At 35.6% G+C, this 14,205-nt stretch overlaps 1 protein-coding gene across 13 annotated transcripts in view; it reads left to right on the top strand.

Moving 5' to 3' along the window:
• LARP1B (La ribonucleoprotein 1B) overlaps positions 1-10,400 on the top strand; it is a 129,163-nt gene extending 118,763 nt beyond the window's left edge. For 7 of the 13 annotated variants that reach the window (XM_023252822.2, XM_023252821.2, XM_023252816.2 and 4 more), the window contains 3 exons: positions 533-642; positions 1,360-1,487; positions 9,507-10,400. In XM_023252822.2, the coding sequence (XP_023108590.1) occupies positions 533-642; positions 1,360-1,487; positions 9,507-9,665 (397 nt within the window). In that variant the 3' untranslated portion in view covers positions 9,666-10,400. Of the gene's footprint in view, positions 1-532; positions 643-1,359; positions 1,488-3,284; positions 4,556-8,283; positions 8,829-9,506 lie in introns of those variants that run through there. The other 6 variants (XM_023252819.2, XM_023252815.2, XM_023252820.2 and 3 more) reach the window with 5 other exon arrangements.
• Positions 10,401-14,205: the final 3,805 nt, after the last annotated feature.

Here is a 14,205-nt window from a genome sequence, read left to right as displayed (position 1 = left end):
CCATTTAATTAGGTTTGTCATTTATAGTTGAATAGGTCAACCACACATAGGGTCTAGGGCACAGAGTATAGTCTTTATCTCTCTTGAGTAAAGATTATGTTCAAGAGTATTTAAAACCACACACAAACATACCATTATAAACCTTGGTTTGGGAAAAATCTAAAACATGCTTAATGCCACTGAATCTTTGGACATTTCTTCAGAAATACCAGGGAGAGATCCTCTGTCCAAAGGAAGACAACTCTGGTTGTCCACAGGCTGCCTATCATTCTGCAGGTTCCCATTATAGTTCCATGAGGTGCTATGGCTGAGTGAACAAAAATAGCAAAGCCATCCATGAATTACTAATTAACCATTTCAGCTAAAAACAAACAAAAACCTGCATACTAAAATTTACATACATTTAAGCTCTTCTGTTTTTTTGCTTGGGGTTATTTGTGTCATGTTTCCATGTATCAGTGCTGCTAAGTATGAAATCTTCACATTGTCATAGCAAAATTTTTGTTGTAAACCATTTATTTCCTTTCCACAGGTATGGATTAGAATGTCTGTTCAGGTTTTATAGTTATGGACTAGAAAAAAAATTCAGACAAGAAATTTTTAAGGATTTCCAAGAAGAAACCAAAAAAGACTACGAATCTGGTAAAACAAAACATCCCAATAATCTTATTCTATTTAGAAATTGTAAACCTGAGTCAATAAATAGGGAGAGTTCATAACTCTTTTTTTTCAGAGTAGGCCATTTAAGACCTTCAGGCCACTATTATGGTTCTTGATGAAGGATGGATGGAGCACCATATAGTAAGAAGGCCATTCCTATGATGTGTTAGAAAATAACCATACCCATGTGTTTCCTTTATGAAGTAGTATTTTGCCATTTTTTCCTCGACAAAACATGAAAATAATACTCACTGATGTTCCATTACTTGAAAATTCTTTGTAACATCAGCAGGTAGGCTTCAAAAGATGGATTAGCACAGTGGGTAATGGTGCTGACCTTGGGCCAAATGCATAGGTCCGAATCCCATTTCCACTACTTAGTAGCTGTGTGACCTTGGTTAAGTTACTTAACTTTGTTAGCCTCAGTTTACTCATCAGTAATATACATAAGTACCTATATTACAGGGTTGTATGTGGTTCAAATTAGTTTAATAAATAAAAACCATTTAAATAATACCTGTTACATAGTGGATTCTTACTAAATGTTAGCTGCCATTATTATTACAACATCTTATTCTCAAGAACTAGATAAAGTGTTTGCTGGAAGGTAAATGATTAATTGCTGGTAGGATCATGTTCAATATGAATCATTTTTTAAATTCTATATAATTTAATGTGTATACTTTTCTTTGTTATTAGGTCAGCTGTATGGATTAGAAAAGTTTTGGGCTTATCTAAAATATTCTGAATCTAAGACGCAGTCTATTGACCCAAAACTTCAGGAATACCTCTGTAGCTTTAAGAGGTTAGAAGACTTCCGCATTGATGTAAGTTTTAAGTCCTTTCTTCTGTAATCTTTTTTTTTTTTTAACGTTTATTTATTTTTGAGACAGAGAGAGACAGAGCATGAACAGGGGAGGGGCAGAGAGAGAGGGAGACACAGAATCTGAAACAGGCTCCAGGCTCTGAGGTCCGAGCTCTCAGTACAGAGCCCGACACGGGGCCCGAACTCACGGACCGTGAGATCATGACCTGAGCCGAAGTCAGACACTTAACCGACCAACCCACCCAGGCGCCCCGATCTTCTGTAGTCTTTTTATTACCTTTAGATTTTGAGCTATCAGTGACTTTCTTAACTTTGATTTTATAATTTTTATTTTTTTAACTTTTTATTTCACAATTTTAATTTTCTAGTTTTGAAATCAAACTTTAAAACAGGTGCAAAAATAGTACAGAGAATTCCCATATACTCTGTTTACCCAGATTTCCTAAATATTAACATCTTACATAACCACAGTCCAATTGTCAGTTCACTATAATTTTGATAAGCCCCTATAATTAAACATTTTATAGATTTAGTAACTTTTATGTGGATATGTTACTAATTTCTCACACCACTTTGAAAATTTTTCACTTTCTATGTACCTTCATCCTATAGTTTCCTAAAATGTGCTAATGTAACATGTATTTAGGTTTCCCCACACAATAAAGGTAGGACAAGAATATTATATACATATGTAGAGACAGGAGAATAAACTTTAAACAATTTGACAAGGAAAGCATTACAAAGAAAGAATGGGATGAAAATAAGATAAAAGGAGGAAAAAGAAATAAGGACAGAAAAATCAAAAGAACAGAAAAGAGAGAGGTGGAAGGAATGCTAGGTCCATCTCTGCTTCGTATTGTAATTTGTTTGTCTTATATTTTGTGTAAATAGGTTTGATGGCCTAGTGATGGAATTAATAGACGTGCTTGTCTCTGGAATTAAAGTGTTTCTAGAGCAGCCTAGCCAGTTCTTTCACAAAGACATCCTTGCTCTGTAATAGTGACTTTTGCCCTATCTGAACAGGAACTAAGAATTCAGGCCTCCGCTTTTAAATACAATGGAAGACTGGAGAGGAGGTTATGGTCTTAACTTGTCTACAAATGAAAATATTAGTCTGGTGGTGGGTTCCCAAATCTTTGTAATTGGAAAGGCCTTAAAAGCGGACTTTTTTTTTTTTTTTTGAGTGCAGAATATGTTTTCACTGCCTACCCTCTCCTTGCTTGCAGTCTGAGGGGACTTGGGAGCTTTATGGATATTTATGTTTGAAAATGTTTAAAATTAATACATCAATAATGCTTTCCGGTCTCCTTATTCTAGAAACCCTAGATAGACTTTCAAACTTGCTAAAGATTATTTAACTTGGTGTCTCTTTCCCCCCTGCTGCTTTCATTTATCTGTTAAACATTATCATTCAAACAAGCGTAGGACAGGTGTTTAGGGTTGAAAGGGACTGGAGTTGACAGGGGTTGAATAAAGCACAAAAAAGGTCTCTTTGAAACATTTTCTTCGAGGCAGGGAACCTAGCTTTATATTTATGCTCTGCAATGTAGTTCAAGCCCCAAAACATACGAGAGTCTTAATAAACACATGTTGAGTGAAAGAATGAACAAATACTAGTAGGCTGATTTAGTTGAGGAAGAAATGTAATACCTTAAATTGCTGTTAAGTTTTTGTTATGCTAATAACATCTACTGAAGTGCCAACGTAGTTTCCTTCTTTCTTGAAAAAGCCTGGCCTTACATTTTGAAGGGAGGAAAAATAGTAAAATTGTCACTATGTTGTCTTTCATAATTTGCAGCCCCCTATTAGTGAGGAATTTGGAAGAAAAAGACATTCATCTACTTCTGGTGAGGACAGTAGTCGTCATAGACTTCCATCTAATTCCTCTACAAAGCTACCAAATGCTGCTAAGCCTACATCTGCTAATCAGCTTTAGGTCCCAATAAACTCTCCCAGAAGGAATACTTCACAGGAGTCCAGTGACAATTCACACCAGAAAAGTGCTGCCTCAGTTTCAACAGATGGTGAAATGCCTGAGAAATAGACTGTTATGAAAGTTGTTTGCCCTTGAAATCAACATTTGCATCAGTATTTATTTGGGAAAAATCTTCTGATGTTTAATTGTGATCATCACAAAAAAGAAAAAAAGAGGAAAAGTGGTAGCATTTTTTTCTAGCAAGATAAATTCTAAAAACATTTTCCCTGATGTCATGAGCAAGGATAGTTTTGGTGACCTTTTATAGAGATCCTCTATTAATGTATTTTGGTCCCAGTATTTCTTTTTCAAAGCAATTGTTTACAAGAACAGCATTCCTTAAATATATACAAAAACAATACAAGGAATGCCTAACATTTCAGCTCATACTTCTTAAAGAAGATACAGTATGTTGTATTCATCTCTTCTATAGAGCTTTCCTAAAGAATCCGATCACCCCGTTATCAATTCATATTTGAACTTACCAAAAACAAAGGCAGATTACGTATATATTTTTTAAATTCAGAAAAAGAATATGAAATGATACATTTGCTTTTCTTGTTGATGTATAGTTTAAGGAAACTTTTTTTTTCTTTTTTTACTAAAGTAGAACTATATTGCAGTTAAATTGGAGTATGAAGTATGTGCACTTTGGATGCTGAGTTTGCTTTTTTCTCCCTAGTCATACCTCATGATTTCCATAGTTATTGTTGTGCTGGTGTGGAGTGTTCTGAATTGGCATCAGCTGGTTACATATTAGAAGTGATTTGCTTTCTGTGACTCTGTATAAGCCTGCACAAGTAATTGAAAACTGGGTTGGGATTGGTTGGAATATTATCCTAAATCAATTAAATCTCACACTGTTTTGAATGCATCTGCTATTTGTACATCTGCAGGTGGGTATGTCACAAGAAGTCAAATTATCTTCAATTTAAAAGGAGTAGTTTTTCCTGTTTCTTTTAGTTTTGTTTTGTGCTCATGTTTTCAAGAGTTATAGCAAATTTATTTCTAATTTTTATTGCTCTTGCAACTGATGTAAATGATAGTTTCAGTTTTGTGGGATTAAAAAAAAATAAAGCGCTTATTCTAAATTATTTGAATTGATTTTTAATTATTTTGTTTAGATATAGTTGAAAACCAAAAATGTTCAAATTCTGCTAGTAGAAAACCACTCTATTTTGTGAATGAAATTTCAGTTATAAACCTATATCCAATTTATTTACCACATATATTTTCTTGGCAGAGCAGCCAGTTTAATACACTAAATTATTATTTTATTTTTGATGTTTTTATAGGATGACAACATTGAAAAACATACAATCTTTGTATAAATGGGCTATTCATCAGTAAATGAGATTTTCATTAGTTCATTAGTTTCACCCATGCATAAATGATAATCTGCAGTTTTGTATACAATATTTGGGGGTTATTTTGATGTGTTAATTTTAAGAAATAGTCAAATTTGAATATCCAGAAAATAAATTTACTTAGAGATGTTGGAAAGAGGATGCAAAACAACTAAAGGATTAGAGTAATAAATTTCTAAATGTTTTCTTAAGTGGATATGTAGTTCTGGCTTTTCACTGAGAAGTTCCCAAACCATGCTTATTAGCTTTAAGGGGATCTCTTGAAATAATCTAAAAAGTTTTCTTGATATCCTTTTTGTGCTGAACACATACATATGAAACATGTTTTTAAGATTATTTCCACTCACCATATGCAAATGTAAATTTGATTGGAGAATTGTATATTTTATATGAAAATAGTAATCAAGAGTTTTGTGATGTGTAATAAATTAGAAATTTTATATTATTTTTATTATAAAAGTAATACATGTAACTGGAAAGTTTAGAAAAGCACAAAGAAGAAAATAAAGTACCTTTTTAAAAAAAGAAAAAAACAAAATTGGCATCATGCTATACATATAGTGTTTTCTCGTAAAAGTGAAAATCCTCTTTGGATTTCTTTCAGTTCTCAAAAACAGATACTAAGGTAGGTCTTTTGTAAAAGTAAAGTGGTGTAACAAGAACTTGAAGAAAGTGAGGGATACTGCTCTTTATGCCATTTCAATTTATGAAAGGTTTCTTAAGAATGCTTTACTCGGATGTCAGGGGACACCTGTATTGCTAGCATAAATTCGTAGGAGTTGAAATTCTAAGTAGAAATGTGTTCCCATTCTAACACACTCTAGAATGGTTGCACGGTTTATACTGAACCAACATCTGCTTTCCTGCATCCTCACCAACACTGGTTATTATAAATTTTTCTCTTTGATAAATTGAGAAATAAAAACACTATTTTATATGTCATTATATTAATGAGCGGTAGTTTTTATTATTAACTATATTATTTGTAGATGGCTTGATCATATCCTTTATGTCTTTCATGATTATCTTTTTCTGATTGATTTATAGAGCTTTTATACTTATCAAGAACATTAACCTTTTGCTTTCTAATTTTTGTTTCTGTATGTTTAACATGGTATGTATATTTTTTTGGTAAAAAATTTAAAAAATTTACTCCTTAAATTTTAAATTTAAAACTCAAGCAAATAAAAGCATTATTATTCAATGAAAAGAAAAACATTATTGACTATAAATCTAAACAGCCCTACCCAAAATTTATGTAAGTCCCTAGAGACTTTAGATGCTTCCTTTTCAATTTTTTAAGTAAAAAGGCAACGTTAAAATAGTTAAATCCAACTACTTATTTTTTTTAAGAAATAGGTGGGGCCAAATTTAGAATTTTTTTTGTACTAAAAGTAGTTATAAGGAAGAAACTTCGGTTTTAAAATCAATATTTTAGTTTTAAAATAGATTTTATGTTTTAAACTTGTGTTTCTAGTTTTGGACTCCACTCTAACATTCTCTCCTTAACTTTCTCCGACATACTTCTCCTTGTTATTATACCAGTGTTACCACTTTCCTTTCTGTGCTTAATCTTTTTGTTCAGTTAATTTTTTAGTTCTTATCAAACTGCTTATTTTTATTTTATTCTTGTATAGAAGACTGATCCAATAGAGTGTAATACCTGATTCTATCACCACTAGATGGCAGAATGAAATAAGTCAGATCTGTAGTCCTCTGACAGGAGTGTGTGTGTGTGTGTGTGTGTGTGTGTGTGTGTGTGTGTGTGTGTTTTGGAGAATTCTCACTCCATCTTGTGGTGACATATAATTAAATCAATTACTCTTGCATTCCTAATAGTCGTATGAGTCTCAGCAACTCATGATTACCTTGTTAGGGTAATGCCAAACTGTGCTTAAGTTATTAGTAAATAAACACAGCATTGATTTGTATGGTTAAAGATAAAAATACTCTTGCTTTGGGTTTTTGTCCACTTACTTTAAAACTTGAAGTACTTCATTAACATTATTTGTGATTAACTCTCAAGATATAAACAAACAAGAAAATTGTAAGATACATCTGTTTAAATGTGTGGCTAACCTAAGCTATGCAGTTAATTCACACAGCAAGTTAGTGAATGGATCCTGCCTGAAATATGAGAAACTTAAAATTAGATGTTACTTAAAATTTTTTTTATTAAATTTTTTTTTAATGTTTATTTATTTTTGAGATAGATGAGTGTGAATGGGGGAGGGCACAGAGAGAGGGAGACACAGAATCCAAAGACTTCCAGGCTCTGAGCTGTCCACACAGAGCCCAATATGGGGTTTGAACTCATGAACCATGAGATCATGACCTGAGCCTAAATCAGATGCTTAACCGACTGAGCCACCCAGCAGCCCCTAGATGTTACTTTTATAATATAATTGTTATCACACAGCTAGTTGAATGGCAGAGCAAGAATTTGAACTCAAGTAGTCTAGCTCTAGACCCCAAGCTCTTCATCTTAACCAGACTGTTCTTTAACAGTTTGAAACATTGAAACATATGGATACTGACTCTAAAACTGAACTGCAATGATTCTTAACTATTTTGAAATTAAGTGTCAAGTCTCCTGGTTAAGACTGTTAGGTTTTTGTATCATGGACATCCTCTGCAGTAATGAATGGTATAGTAGAACATTTAAATATGTACATTGAGTGCTATATGGTACCTCTTTTGGGGGAAAATCATGATTAGGGAACAATATCATTTATGTGTTTAAATGTTTTCCAGAATTAGGTATGGTAAAAAAAACAAAAACAAAAACAAAAACAAAAAACTAAACTGAACATTTTATCCAGAACATGATTATGAAACTTTGTATTACATTAGGGTTATTATTGTCAAGCGACAATACTATAGTGTTCATACATAATGGTATGTTAGTCTCAAAAAAGCTTGAGGGAAATATGTCACACAGTTAATTAAAAGGAAGCACATCTGGCTTTATACTTTACCAATTTTCCCAATTAACTTGGCCAATTAAGACATGATTTGGTTAATAGAATGGTTTCTACCAATGTGCTATACATATTTGCTTCAGTGAAAAAAGCAGGATGTGCTCTTTGTTGTTTTAATTTTGTTTTCTCCAGGTAGTTTTCCAGGTCTATAAAATTGAATACTTCTTTGCATGTTTTAAGATATATTAGACCTTCATTACAACATGAACATAATCATAGTACTGCTATGTTTAATGTTAAAATATTCTGGTTTCCAGTTGAATGCCAGTATAACCTAAGAGGAATCTGCCTTTTATGAGAAGGGCTTTGAGAGGGGGAGGCTCTGTGAGACCCCAAAATTTAGTATGTAGAATTTTATATACTTACAAGATCTTTGGGGGAGATAATCCATGAATCTGAACTACTGTAATGTCTCACTTTTAGTTCTCTCCTCTTATATATTGAGTAATAATTTTGCTTATTATGTTTTTCCAGCATCACCACTATGTTACTTTTGCCTCATCATAAATATCCAGTCTCTGAGCAGGATATGAGAATCTGCCTTTCCATGACCCATGGCCTCTCCCAGGCTCAGTGACGCTGCGATGACCTCCCACTGCCACTCACTGCTTCTCACTTCCTTTTGCATGAACCAGAGTATATAATCTAAAGACCAAGGGAGGCTTAAAAATAGCTCCCACATTTGTCAAAAACACTTTAAGAAACTTCTCTGGGTTGTCAAGGCAGTATGGTATAATGCAGTGGTACTCAAATTGGGGGTAATACTTTCAGAGGAGTTTACATAGACATAAATCATTTTAAAGGAATCAATTTCCAGATTCTCAACTTCTGTAAGTACTCTTTTGTAAAACTGATTTATCTGCTCAATATGCTTGAGTTCCTGGTAATCTCTTTCCCACTTTATAATTTCCTTACCCATCCCAAGTATTACTCTTGATGTGAAAGCCATTATGGGCCACACAAAGGTGAAACCTTCTTTAATGATTCATTGAGCTCTCATAAATTCAAGACTTGCTGAATTTGTGTTTAAGAATATTTCTGTTAAGAGTAAGGCTTTGTTGGGGTGCCTGGGTGGCTCGGTTGGTTAAGCATCCGACTCTTAAATTTGGCTCAGGTCATGATCTCAGGGTCTTGGGATCGAGCCTCACATCAGGCTCCGTGCTGAGCATGGACCCTCTGCTCCTCATGCACGTGCCCTCTCTCTCTCTCTCTCTCTCTCTCTCTCTCTCTCTAAACAAACAAACAAACAAACAAAAACCTGTCTTTATTTTGCTTGGTGTTCGGTGTGTTGTTCAGTGAAAGAACATATTTTTATCAAGTCATACAGAATATAATTACTGTCCTCATTTCATCTGATAAAATGTTTAAAATTTTCTACTTCCTGTTTACAAGAAATATATTTTAAAAATATTTGCCAGAGAAATTTGTTCTTAGCATATTAAAACATTCTCTTTCGGGGCGCCTAGGTGGCTCAGTCAGTTAAGCGTCTGACCTCGGCTTAGGTCATGATCTCTCTGTTTTGAGACTTTCAGCCCCGCGTCGGGCTCTGTGCTAACAGCTCAGAGCCTGGAGCCTGTTTCGGATTCTGTGTCTCCCTCTCTCTCTGCCCTTCCCCTCCCTGCTCATGCTCTGTCTCTCTCTCTGTCTCAAAAATAAATAAACATTAAAAAAAAATTTTTAACATTCTCTTTCATTAGATTTCATTAAAAAGTTGGATCATGATTCCTCTCAAGATATGCATTTCCAATAAACTTGTAGCAGAGATTGTCAAGCTGATTAATCCATTTCTCCTTTCCCTGGTGCATACTGCTAGACTGCAAGCCCATCTTCCTGCTGTCTCAGGTTTGCCAGTATAACTAGTTCTGGGTTTTGGAAAGGTAGAGGAACTAAGGGGCACCACTTCCAAACCTGCCCACATGATCATGCCATCTCCACGTTCATTTTTCCCTTTCTGGGCTATGTGCAAGCTACATGTTGAAGACAGTAGAGCCTCAAGATGGGAGGAACCTGTGTACCTGAATCACCGCCTCATCCCTTTTGGGATTCCGTATTATCAAGCAATAGTCTTCTGTATTAACCATCAAGAATTTGATGTTTATCTGTTACAGTAGCTAGTATTACCTTAACTAATAACACAAAATTTACTACCTATGTTTAGTCATTACCCAAATGTGTATATATGTTGTCTTCCTCAATTCTGTATTAATATTTGTAATAAATCCAGAAAAAAAAATTTACCAATTAGAACTTATGGTCAGAGGAAAATAAATGAAAATTTAAATTATATACTTATTTTTGTTGTAGATATGTATCTGGTGATAAATAAAACTTTCAAACATTAACATGTATTAAAAATATGGAGAAAATGGAATGGAAATACAAGTTCTTGGAGAAGACAGAACGGTGTAAATTTTCTAAATGTTAAAGAAGGGCTTGCTCATATATTTAAAAAATGGATGTAAATGGGTTTCATTGGATTCACTTAAAAGGTGATGTTTGTAATTACAAGTATCAATATTCATAATATGCTGGAAAATTTGACCTTTGCAACTACTAACATGAAAAAAAATAAATGTCAGCTTACAATTTTATGAGGAATGCCTAAGTTTTCAAAATTAGAAGGTTTTCAAGCAAAAATATTTGAACACTGATGCGAGCAGGGAAAGTGCAAATTTGGAGTTAAGTAGCTCTGCAGCCAAAGTCTGGTTCTGCTGTATCACTGGGCATGTTATGTTAATTTTGGGCCCTTATTCTACTCCCAGTATTTAAATGATAATGCATGTAAATTACTATCTAGCACTAACCTGCTCCTATTAAGTACTTCCAGGAGGGGAAAAAAAAATTAGCCACTCAGGTGAAAAGTAATTCATCAAATCCTTTATTTCTGGGAGTGAATGAAAAGTTAGGTCCAGCAAAGGGGAAGAACTTTATTTGGGAGAGTGGGGATAATTTGGGGACAGAAGGATGAAAAGAAGCTCTGCATGGCAACATAGGACCAGAAGGGCCCTTATTGGGAGGACACTAGGACACTAGGACACTAGGAAGGACAGCAGGTTGTGAGTAAAAGGAAAGTGAAAAGGAAGCTTAAATTTGCCTTAACTTACTTTGGTTCTAGTCTACCAAGCAATTAAAATAGTTCTCAAATTTAAAAATTGCTCAAAAGATTGCTTTTAAGTTGGTGTAATTATTTTATATGTACCATATATAGCATGTACTTTATGAATCTCCTCCCTTGGGTTCCATGTGACTTCTATTTTAAGTAGCTCCAGAGTGATACCAGAGAATTAAAGTAGGTCAACTGCTACCTGCATTTGTTTCCTTTATAATTCTTTTAAATCTGAGAAAATTCAAGGCATTAAATATGGCAATTTCTTTACCTAGTATCTCTGTTTCTAGTTTGTACCTACTGAGACAGCAGATGAATGCCAGTGGCCATGGCTAGAACAGAAACTGGAGAGGGCTGTGGAATTGCAAAGTTCATGCCTGGTAAATGGACAAATGCAATTAAAAGGATAGCTGGTGTCAGCTGACCTTTGTTACTTTGCACGCATTTGCAAAGATGGATCTACTAGTCATGAAAGCATTATCTTTAATAGCATAAGGTTAAAAACAACCTGAATATCCATCAGTAAGGGACTTGTTATAGTATGGCTATATAATGGGATTCCATTGAGTATACCAACTCAACAGTTGATTAGAAAAAAATGGGATATTCCTTAAGGAATAATAAGGAGTAATCTGTAATCCAGGTTAAATGCAAAAAGCAAGCCTTGGGGCGCCTGGGTGGCTCAGTCAGCTAAGCCTCTGGATCTTGATTTTGGCTCAGGCCATGATCTCATAGCATATATATGTGTGTGTGTGTGTGTATATATATATATATATATATATATATATATATATATATATATAAAATATTGTGCTGACAGTGAGAAACCTGCTTAGGATTCTCTCTCTCCCTTCCTCTTTGTTCTTCCCCTGCTTGTACTCTTGCTCCCTCTCTCAAGAATTAAATAAAAAACTTTATAAAAAAAAAAAGCATGGCTCACAGCAATGTGTCTAGAATTCCACCTTTTGATTTTAAAATACTTACATATCTGGCTGCCTGGGTGGCTTGGTTGGGCAGCCGACTTCAGCTCAGGTCATGATCTTGCAGTTCATGGGTTCGAGCCCCATGTCGGGCTCTGTGCTGATGCTCAGAGCCTGGAGCCTGCTTGGGATTCTGTGTCTCCCTCTCTTTCTGCCTCTCCCCCACTATGGCTCTATTTCTCTCTCTCAAAAATAAGTAAACATTAAAAATTTTTAAATATTTACACACTGCTTGCAAACAAATTGAATAGCCCTAGAAGGATAAATAAGAAAGTGATTAATAGGGGCACCTGGGTGGCTCAGTTGGTTAAGTAAGTGTCCAACTTCCCCTCAGGTCTTGATCTCATAGTTCATGAGTTCGAGCCTGCATCAGGCTCTCTGCTGTCAGCACAGAGCCCACTTTGGATTCTCTGTTCCCCTCTCTCTGCCTCTCCCTCATACACTCTCTCTCAAAAATAAGCATTTTTTTTTTAAAAAAGTAATAATGGTTACCTGTGGGGAGGAGAACTGGGTAACTGGAGGGTTAGAGAAGACGGAGACTTTTAACCTATTCCATTCCCTTTAAATTTTGTGCTATATGTTATTAAAAAGAAAAACTTAAGTTCTAAGTTTCACACGTCTGAGAAATTAAGATTTATTACTACTGACTTATCGTAACATCCCCTTATGTTTCTCTGTAAAGACAAACAGTACTAGCTGCTCCATACATACATACATGTATATATATGTTTATATACATATATATATCTGGATTTTTGGATGTTGGGGTTTTAAGCAGGAGGTAATAAATTATGCACCTTCTCCATCAGTGCCCCAAACCAACTCAGATATACCCAGGAGTCAGGAGAGGAAGGAGCAAAATATCTATTACTGCCAGTAATGCTGGATTTGACAACTGGGTTTAATACTCCTTTGCTCAGAAAGTTGAACTTGCCTGTCCAGAGACAACTGGACAAATGCAGGCTTCTCCTCAGAGGGAAGTGGCTCACCATTTGGAAGAGGATGAGGAGATGAGGGAAAACTGGTAAGTTCCAGGGAGTTTGGCCGGGTAAGAGGAAGGGAGAAGGGAGCTGAGCAGGACGGCTCAGTTAATCCGCCAGTCTCACCAGTAACTCACACATGGGAAGGAGAGGAGAATAGAGAGGAGGGAGGAAACTACTTTTCCCTGTATAAGCTCCTAGAAGGCTTTTAGTGTCTATTCTGTGGACTCCAGCAGCAACGCTGGGAAAAGGAAAGACTGGTTCCTCCCATAAACACCCAGCATTACTGCATCCAGGGCTCTGCGACTGATTACCTGTACCAACTGATCTCTGCTAATACCCCTGCAACTAGTCTGATTACCATCCCTTGTATGCCTTGCACAGCTTCTTGCCTTTTGCACACAGTTTTCCTGGTCCTTTCTTCCCCTCAATTGGTGCCCATTTTTCTTTTTCAGGTGCAGACTAAGCTCTGCCTTGGCAGCCCCTTGCACCTCTGAGCCCTTTCAGAACGTGTTCCTTGATCGCGTTGCCCCCCCTCGTATGTTTCCTGTCTTGTTACATTTTTCCTTATCGTTCTAGCCTGTACTACTTTAGCTTTTCAGTCCTAAAGCGATCAATTACGGAAAGCTTAACTTCAAAAAAAAAAAAAAAGGAAGAAAAAAAAAGACCACATGGGCCACAGTTATACAATTTAGACATAGGAAACTAAGATTTGTAACTTTTGACCCATTTTAACATCCCAAATACAATATAGAAGACAATGTGTGGTGGAGGAACAGAGACATCCCTTCCCAGGCTATGTAACTTTAGTGTACCATGAGGGAAATTTAATCTCTCTCCTTGTTCCTAGCTCTTGTTTCCCAGGATACTATGGCAATTGTTTGTTCATAGATGCCCCATAAGCTCATGGAGGCGGCTGAGAATTAAGTTGCTTATTAATTCATTTAGTCTTGACCTACATATGGTTGAATAATCACAGGGCCATCTGTCCTCCTTAATTAACATGCAGAGATGAGGAGATTGCTCTCTACCTTCTGTGGATCATGTGTGAATCTTGTCAAGAGGGCCCCAAAACGACTTGCTGCCAGAGTCCTGGCAAGTGCTTATAAGTGAAACCAACAGCTAATAGGAGAGCTTTTGTTTTTGCTTGTTTTGTCTTTTCAAAAAGGCCTCCTGTTGTGAGTAGCCCTTGCTAATTCATCAGCCAAAGGCAATCTCGTAAATGAATAAGCAATAGGGTATTTCCTTTCAGTTTAGGAGATAGAATCAGAAGTTTTCCCAGATGCCTATGAGTTCCATCTCCCACAGGCTTCCACATTTCTCACAGGGT

Source organism: Felis catus, chromosome B1 (genome assembly GCF_018350175.1).
Source record: "Felis catus isolate Fca126 chromosome B1, F.catus_Fca126_mat1.0, whole genome shotgun sequence".
NCBI classification, from domain to species: Eukaryota; Metazoa; Chordata; class Mammalia; order Carnivora; family Felidae; genus Felis; species Felis catus.
This window is presented reverse-complemented; position numbering and strand designations above follow the sequence as displayed.